The sequence below is a fragment of the Rhodamnia argentea genome, chromosome 3 (assembly GCF_020921035.1).
Source record: "Rhodamnia argentea isolate NSW1041297 chromosome 3, ASM2092103v1, whole genome shotgun sequence".
Lineage (NCBI taxonomy): Eukaryota > Viridiplantae > Streptophyta > Magnoliopsida > Myrtales > Myrtaceae > Rhodamnia > Rhodamnia argentea.
The window spans coordinates 35,898,517-35,908,003 of NC_063152.1; the positions used below are offsets into that span (position 1 = coordinate 35,898,517).

Consider the following 9,487-nt stretch of genomic DNA (forward strand, 5'->3'; position numbering starts at 1 on the left):
TCAAATGGGATAATCCTTGGCACATTTGAAAGTCACTTTAATGTAACGATGAATGTGAGCTGGGCTAACATATGCGAGACATGCTCGTGTTCGCGATGCATGTGGATTTCTCATTTGTGAACTAGGAGTGATGGAAGTCATGTCCCACGGGACTTGAAATTTTAAAAACAAAGACCCTGAGAAAAGAGCCTATGTAGAGTCGAAAAAATATCTCTTTTTACAATAAATATCAAATATAAGAAGATATTACTCGATCATATTCAAAATGAGTGCTCGTGAATACCGAAACACCTAATTTGTAAGTACCTTCACTTTTTTTTACCAAAAAAAAAAAAGTACCTTCATTTTTTTCATATCGATTCACAAAGTGATGTGTATGACAGCCTCTTATCGAACTTAGAATATTTTGGGTATTTTTAAATGTTCATTTATATTTTTGTGCATTAGTTTGTTTGCTTCGCGAAAAATAAATAATTTTAAATTTTTTTTAAATGATCGTTTATATCGTTTCACATAATTAATTAATAAAAATCGTATTTATTGTCAATGATAATTTATGTTTGAATTTGATAAAATTATTTTAATTTTTAAGTGATACAAAAAATTATTTTTTAAATGTTTTCGAAATTCAATTTCTTTTTCGCCGGTAACCAAGCATTTGCCCTTTTGCCAAAATTTCTCGGCACCCCGTTAGTTCTGTTGGTGCGTCACCCGCGCTCTTTCCACTTCCTTCGCTTCCTCAGTCGAACTCCCTGCCTGGCGGGGCGAATCAATTAGGGTTTCTCCGCGCCACCTCGATTCCAATGGCGATCGAAGAAGAGAAGCAACCGGAGGCGTCGCCATTGGCTGTGAAGACGACGGCGAGCCCTGGGGAGAATGTGTCGCAGAGCAACTCCTGCGATCCTCCTCCTCCTCCGAAGCGCGGCGAGGAGGAGCCGAGCAAGCCGCAGAGCCCATCGGAGTTCATGGTGGAAGTCGCCGCCAAATTGGCCTCGCAGCCTCTGAACAACAACGACCCTCAAGTCTGGGGCGTGCTTACTGCCATTTCAAATAACGCGCGCAAAAGACACCAGGTATGTTGTTTCATTGTCCCGTTCTGGATAATTGTGAGGTCGATGGACTGAATTCTGTCTGTGGGTGGTTAAAAGGTAGTACATTGCTTTCAGATATGGGGAATCATTACGGCTTTTGCTCGTAATTCGAGTTTGCGGTGGAAGTGAGTCCTTGTTTCTGTTCAAGTTTTGAATTTGATCAACCCAATGCTTGAGTTTCCAGGAAGTGAATTGCTTTGTGCGTTCCTTAGTAGTGGAAAATGAAAATAACTGAAACTGAGTAAGAAATATCTTAGAAATAACTTGGCTGACTGTTCATCGTCCAGGTTTCTGGTTTTTCAGGAGTGAAGTTTGTCAATTAATTAGTGTGACTGTAGTGAGATTTTTTGTCTAGATGTGCCCGCATTTCGCTTCCTGGAGCCTTTGAGATTTCTTGTTGCGGTTATTTGTGTTGGCACGTCTCATGATTGAATGTTCTGAAGCAAGACGATGGTTTTGAGTTGTTTTATTGCTTGGCTATGATGTTATTTGACATAGAGAAGCAGATGGAGTTTATGAGAAACATATTAGTTGAAGTTGTTCCTTTGGAAATGTCCAAATATCTTCATGATCACTGAGTAGCTGATGTGCAAGGCAACATTTTTCGTTCTTTTGATACATTGGCATCCATTAATATTTTTATCTCCTGTACAAAGAAAGAATTTGAGCTTGTAGTGATATTTTTTATAAATATCATATTACCTTGTTCCTTTCATAATAAAGTTAACCTAGGTTGTACTCTTTGAAGTTTTGTTCCAAAAAATGGTAGTTCCCTAGCTGCAAATTTGTTGTCCAGTGTCAACTTTGAGATGATGATGAACAAACACAGCTCTTAAGGTAAAGTGATTCAAACGACTATCATAGGAAGACCGTATGAGGAAAAAGTTCTGGAAGAGAACTGTTTGAATTTGCTGCTCTAAACTGTACCATGTAGTATAGATCAAGAGCCATTCCTTTCAACTGTTGAAGCGAAAACTATTTATCTGACTTGTCTGCCAATATAATAACATCATTTATTCTTAAGTAATATGGAAAAATTTCCGTGTATTTGAAATGGCCTTGATTGTGCATGTGATATATGTTTAAAGATTTGAGGTACTCCGTGTGTGCATTAAATAAAACTCAAATCTTGAATGCTAAAAACAATAGTATAAAAGTAAAAGTCATTGCATACAGACCTTTAATGCTTGTTTAAAGGCGAAGTTTGATAGTTATTTGACAGGGAGAGTGTGAACAGGTCCTTTTTACTTCGGTTTTTGCAGTTTTAGGAGTTAATTGAGTTACCTCAAGAATGGTGCAACTCAAACTTTGGCTTGGGAGGGTGCCATTGATTTGCGTGTTGGGAGCATGCAAGTGTATAAGGTTTTCTTGTATGTCTTGGTTAAGAGCACGTAAGGGGATAAGGTTTTCTGATGCAAAGACAAGAAATATGAAAAACCCTTTTTGGCTGCTAAACTGAACAGGGCCGTAATGTCATAGCACTGATCAACTTGGGGCTGGAAGTAAGAGTTGTGTGTTTATTAGAGCTCCTCCTGGAGATGTGAAGATAATCAAAATAAGATGACATGAGGAACTTTCTGACTTAAAGTTAGACAGTCAGACCAAAAATAAAAATTTGGATTGTACGACGAATACCATTTTAAGCTGCCTGAACTTCTCATTATACATTTTGTCCTGTATTCAAACTGGGGATGAGAACCAGTTGAAGCAGTCATTTGAACTCCTACCATGTCCACATGCTCCATTTACATGGTATTGCTTTGTCATTCGCTTTTGTTGTGTATTGTATCTGGTAGTCTGTGTCTTTTTATTATTAAAATTTCAATGTTGTTGCCTCTTGGTCTAAATATTTCAGTTAGATATTTGTCCAACCGATGAACCTCAGCACAGCACTTTTTTTGAGTGGTGTTTCTTGATGCTAGTGAGCCTAACATGGTAGAGATTTGAATTTAGGGCTCAAATATGCTTCTTACGGCAGATGCGCACAAAATCGGTAGAATGGTGGTGGATTCACAATTTCGGATTGACTCCTTAGCAGTTAGTGGGAACCATTGCATTATGTACAAGAAGACAATCGCTACTGACGCTTTGGAAACTTCTAAGGGCCAGACATCAGTTTTCTTGAAAGATACTAGGTATTGCCTCTCTCATCACTTTTGTATTTCTTGTCTTGCACTTTTTTCTCCTTTTGTATTTCACCTTCCTTCCTTACTGATGGATGCATTGAGCCTTGTTCAGCACTAATGGGACATACGTTAACTGGACAAAGTTGAAGAAAAGTGGTCCGGAAGTCAACATCAGTCATGGGGACATCATATCATTTGCTGCTCCTCCTCATCTAGGTATTACATGTGATGCATGCTCAAGTGTTGTTTCCACCCTTTTAATTGCTTGCCTAGTGAGCAATTGTTGTTTTTAGTTGGGAGATTTGATTTTAATGGTAAAACTTAGAAGGGTGCCCGACCTGAACATCTTGCTTCAAAATGGGGCTTGCATAAATGTGGTTTTAGTTGGAACATATACTATTTTGAAGGGAGAGGATTGTGAGGGCTTTTAACAGTTATGAGTCCAATCTCTTCAATGTATAGAATAAATGGTTACAGGTTTTTGAGATACCCAAAAATCACTTTTCGGTATGGATAGGTTGTTAGACTTTGAAGACTCTTTGTAATTTTGTGAATGGGAGCCTAGGGGCAATACCCCCATGGCACTTTTAAAAAAGAATGTGGGTTGCTAACCCTAAAGAATTGGCTTCTTTTTTGTCCTTTTTCCATAAATTCTTTGAAAATAAGAACCCAAGCGAAGAGTTGTTCAATGAATGAACTGCCATCCAAGTTACTGAGTGTTTTCGCTGCCAAGTGAGATCATGGTTGGATATCTTATTAATCCACCTTTATTGCAGAAGCTGCGTATGCATTTGTATTTCGAGAAGTCACCAAGTGCACTTCAACCATGGCTGGGGAATCTGCTAAAAGGAAAGGAGGTATATCATGACATTGGGTACACTACATACGTTATATGGGCCCTTCTTCTCTTCTTATGGGCAAGTGTAACTAGATTTATTTAACCGGGAATGCCCTAATACAATGAACAAATTATAAGGATATCCTTGTTTTCATGGTTGTGTCTTCTAATGGTTGATTTATCCGTGGATTTTCTTCATCACTGCCAGTCATTTAGGGCCTGCATGACAACAATTTTAATTCTCTGATTCTGTTTCCCGGAACAAAAAAGGATGAGAAACATGTTTTATAACATAAATGATTCTGATTCTAATTCTGTTTCCGGGAACAGTTTTGCAGCAAAAACAAGAATTAAAAAAAAAAGTTGATTCTGAAAAAAAGAATCGCTTTTCGGAAAGACAAAACAGTCTGAAGTCCCACATCTCTCACTTTTCCCTTTTAGTTCTCTCATCACTTTCCCTCTACCTAAAATAGAAATTTTGTGCTGTTACCAAACACGTTTTGATTCTCTAAAACTCATCCAAGAAACAGAATCAGAAAAAATTAATTCTAATTAGAATCAATTTTTTTTATTAGAATGGCTGCCATGCAGGCCCTGATTCCCCCCTTTGTTGCATGAAACTTTACTCAGATCATGATCATGGAAATTATTATCTGCTGGATGATGCCAATGGAGCTTGCTAAGCATAAATCTGAAGAGTGGTAGCAAGGACAGGGTTCAAATATTGGCTAATAGTAGGCAATAGAAAAGTACTGTGGTTCTAGATCAGAGACCTTTGCGTGTGATTATGCCTCTTGTTCTTCCATAACAAAAAATTGTGCTGTCTTGCATGTTGAGCATGATTTAAGCAGCAAAAGAACTGTCAATATTGATAGCATTTCAATCTTGAAACATTGTGGCATGATAAATTTTGTTGGAAATTTCTGTGCTCATGGCTCTGAACTTTGCAGAGGAAATTGGTCCGGAAATCAAGAGACTTAAAGGCATTGGCATTGGTTCTTTAGAAGGTCCAATATCCCTTGATGATTTTCGAAGCCTGCAGCGGTCGAATGCAGTATGTTCATTTGCTTGCGTAATTGTAATGTCTGAAATGGCTAATATTTGATATATGTCTCTTAAAACTCCTGAAGATAATTGATCTACCTTGGAACTGGCTATCCATAGGAATTGAGGAGGCAACTGGAAGATCAGGTCCGTCGAATTGATGCATTGCAGGATGAGAATCGTGCATCTGTGGAGCGTCATGAAAATGTATGCTCGTCCTTTAAGTTGACCTCTTTTCGGCTTTTTTACCGCAGTTGAGTTTTCATTGGCTCGTAGGTTGTGACATGAAAATTTTCAAATTCTTGATCTAGATTTGACAAGTTCCTTAAGTACAGGTAGCTTTTTTGTCTACTTGTTGCTATATTTTACTTCTCTGCTTTAATCGGCATGATAACTAAAATTTGATGATGTAGGAAATGAAGGATGTGAAAGTATCAATTTCAAGGTCCTACCTCGAACAGGTTAAAGAGTTGCAAGATATGGTTGACACAAAGCAGAAGGAGCTTCTGGACATGCACAAGTCATCGGCTGAACAAAAACATGTGATTGAAGATCTTAATGAAAGGCTGAGTGCTTCTATGCAATCATGTGCTGAAGCAAATGAGATTATGGATAGGTAAGTCACTAATGCGCAAATTTCTTGTCCTTCACTAACTTGCGAGAATTATTACCCCTTGCTATCCTGAATCAGCCTTCCATAGATTCTTTTCACTGGAATAGATGTGGTAAGAGGATTACGTGTATACTTTGGATTTATAGCTGTCCAGTCAGTGGGAATTGCATTTGATTTATGTCTTCCTTTTTTTGTATGCAAGTGTTTGGGTAGTGTTTCATGGTGTAGTTTCTAATTTCTTTCTTGCTTTCTCCTCCTCTTATAATCCTTTTTAAAGAGGTTCCATTACTCCCTTGGTATGGGTGGCTTTGGTGGCTTTTCTTATCGCCTAACTTCTGCAGATCGATGACAAATGTGTAACCATGCACAATAATTCTTTGTGTGGTGTGGCATGGAATTGTTTTTGTTGTTTGATCTGCATAAGTAGACCTAGAGAAGGTGATAGTGGCTTGAATACTTGCTTTCAGTCAAAAGGCATCCATATCTAAACTTAAAGAACAGTTGGTGGAAGAGCGCGATCAAAGAAGAGAAGAACGTGAAAAGGCTGCAGCAGATCTGAAAGCTGCTGTGCAAAGAGCTCATGCAGAGGCTCTGGAGGAGCTAAGGCGGTTTTCAGATGCTGCCTCAAAACGAGAGCAAGAGCAGCGAGAATTAATAAATAAGCTTCAGGTTTGAAAGACTAAGTTATGCACTTTAAGTTTGTGATTTTTATCTGGGAAAAATATGAGAGAGACCATAAGCATCTGATTGAAAATCTGGTATTGGATCCGCAGGAATCAGAGAGAGAAAGGTGCTCATTACTGGATACTTTGAGGATCAAATTGGTACTTCTGCATTAGCTTTTTCCTAGGTTCACTTGATTCATTATTTTTTCGGTGTTGGATGGGAATTTAGATGATTGATCAGAAGAAGTGCTAATGAAGATTTGCCACAGGAGGATACGAGGCAAAACTTGGTCATCTCTGACAATAAAGTACGGCAGTTAGAAGCTCAACTTTGTGAAGAACAGGAAGCCTGTGCGGATAAAAGAAAAGTAAAATTTTTTAGTGTATACCACAGATGATCTTCTACTTCTAATTTGTTGGTGCGCCCTTATGCAAGTTTCAACACATCTAATTTTTCTTGCCTTACTGCCACATGTTGGGACAGAGAGTAGAAGAACTCGAACTTGAGCTCAGAACATTGAGAAAAGAGCTTGAAAGTGAGAAGGTATGAAGTTTGACTCTTTAATGTTCCCTCGTTACTATCTTGCCAATGAGTGGGAATGGCCAATTTCTCTCGTAACATAGTCCATTATCTCTTGGGCTTGTGCCTTTATGAACACCCTTGTACAACAGTTTGCACGGCTTTAATTGAGGGCCAGGTAGAACATAAGAAAACAATAACCAAACGAGTTTTCTTGCAAGCATAGTTATGCATATTTTCTCATTTTATCAACATCTGAAGACAACTAGTAGTTTGGCAAACTCTTCTTCGACAACGGCTGTATTTATTGTAAGCCCTCTCCTTTCATTGGGGAGTTGGACTGCTCTTTCAGTGTGGGTTGTAACTGCTGTCTCCCCTGAAAAGGCACTAAAAGAGTTGCACCTAAGTTTGTGCTTCTAATATCTGATCTAGGGGAGATTATTAGGAACAAGCTTTTCCTTGAAGTGTTAGAATTAGTCAACCGGCAGCAAAAGGATTCACTCACGTTTGTTTTTGTAGCTGCCAGCATGCTTGCCTTCAAGTGATCTTTGGCTGAGAATAGATGGCACCTACAATATCTTGCCAGATTTTTTAATCTGAAAAGAAGCCAATATGTCTAAATGTGGACTGATGTCTTTTGTTTATTTGAGTTTTTCGTTAAGTTGTTTGGAAATTGACTACATCATCCTCATGTTAGATGGTTTGAGGGAATACTGGTAGTCACGTAATTTTCTACTCCATCTTGTTTATTTGCTTTCTTGTTCTTATCAAAATGTTCATGTTGAATTGGTAATTTGTGAATTAATCACCTTTAAGTGCATCTGAGCTGAGGCATTCCTTGGTCTTGGTAGCAGGCTGCTCGAGAAGAAGCATGGGCAAAGGTTTCAAAACTTGAGCTTGAGATTAGTGCTGCAATCCGTGATCTTGATTTTGAGAGAAGACGGCTGAAAGGCGCCCGGGAAAGAGTGATGCTGCGGTGAGATGTTCAAATTCATTGACATTCTGCAGTAATTGACAATTGCCACTGTAATCTGTGCGTATTGCTTTTAAGCTTATCCTGCTGCTTCATGATTTTTTGGGAGTTCATTGGTCATGCAGGGAGACTCAGTTACGGGCATTTTATTCCAAGACTGAAGAAGTTATGGTATTATTCTCGAAGCAGCAGGAAGAATTGAAATCGATGCAGAGGACCCTGGAGGATGAGGAGAATTACGAAAACACTTCACTTGATGCTGACCTCAATGTAGCTTATGGGAACATTGATTGTATCATGGACAGAAGGAAAGAGGAGAATAGCAATCGCAGTAATAACAATGCCAAGGAAAATTCAGCTACCTCAGAGCAGAGATGCAACAGAATTCATGTTGTGGCATCTACAGACGAAGCCAGTGTCACCGAGAAACATGAATGTGATATCAGAAGCCAAGAAGACGCTCAAAATACACAAGAGGCTGATTTCACCAGTGCTGGTCAGAGCGTTAAAGGTGGATTTGGTTCTGAGATCGATGGTGTTGGAACGGAACCAGTTATGGAGGGAGATCCTGTTGACACTGAGCGAGTTCTCGAGACTGAGAGCCCTGGAATTGATGGTGGGCAAAATATTGATCTGAATAGAGTTAGTACTTTCGCTGGGGACACAATGCAACTTGATGATGGATCCAATGTGCAAGAGACTGCTGATCAAGCTCAAGCCCTTTCTCAGGAAGAGGAAACTCTACAGCAGTTCAAATCGAACAATGCTCCACAAACCTTAAAAGCTACGCAAGATACTGAAGCAGAAACTCTGGGCACGATCAAGACGGCAGACCTCTTAGCTTCCCGGTTGCTGGGAGTTGGGCTTGCAGCACTGCTCCTTCTGTCATTGGAGAGAACGAATCTCCTAGAAGTAGAGGTGAGAATGAGGTTGGTGCGACACCTTTACCCGATTCCAATGGCTTTGTTGCCGAGAGTCAAAGTACTCCATCATCCGATGCAGCTGTGGCTAGACTTAATCAAGAACGACGTGCTTTGACAGAGATGATTGGGATTGTTGCCCCTGATCTGAAGGAGAAGTTTGCTGGTGCAATGAGTAACGATCACTGTGAAGGGAGAGAAGACCGGGGGATCTGTTTCAGACTCTGATACCGAGGATTACACTGAGAGTGATCATGCTAATGGCAGTGCCCGACTCCAGTCGAGTTCAGATACGGAGACTGAAGAGAGCAATCGAGTTGACCAGGGCCGAAATTTGGGTGATCCGATGGATGAAGATACCCAAGAAGACTCGGTTGGCTAGAAATTATGTATGTGGTAGCTGAACCAGCTCTTTTGGATATTTCACACTGGAAGGATCGACATTCTTCCCTCTCTTCTCCTTTTCCTCCGGAATCACATTCTCATCCTTTTGTAAATAACTAAATTGTATATATAGTTTGTAATTTGCTCGTCATTTCCTGTGGGATCCTTCTATTCATAGTGTTTGTGCTACGAAGTTGGAAGATCATATATGAAAAAGAAGGGTGTGATCCTTTCGAACAAAGGGTTTGCAGTTCATTGCAGGAGCTTCGCATTTCGATTGAGATGGTCGGTACTTCAGACTATCTTCTGATTT

General features: G+C 39.5%; 1 protein-coding gene across 1 annotated transcript; it reads left to right on the plus strand.

The window, feature by feature from the left end:
• The first annotated feature begins 738 nt into the window (after positions 1 to 738).
• LOC115756372 (myosin-9) lies at positions 739 to 9,325 on the plus strand. The gene is given in 14 exon segments (XM_030696106.2): positions 739 to 1,073; positions 3,045 to 3,226; positions 3,330 to 3,433; positions 3,994 to 4,074; positions 5,006 to 5,109; positions 5,220 to 5,306; positions 5,513 to 5,715; positions 6,180 to 6,381; positions 6,486 to 6,536; positions 6,647 to 6,745; positions 6,862 to 6,921; positions 7,752 to 7,873; positions 7,996 to 8,714; positions 8,717 to 9,325. Coding segments are annotated over 14 exon segments (2,586 nt in total). The 5' UTR covers positions 739 to 803; the 3' UTR covers positions 9,019 to 9,325.
• The last annotated feature ends 162 nt before the right edge of the window (positions 9,326 to 9,487 follow it).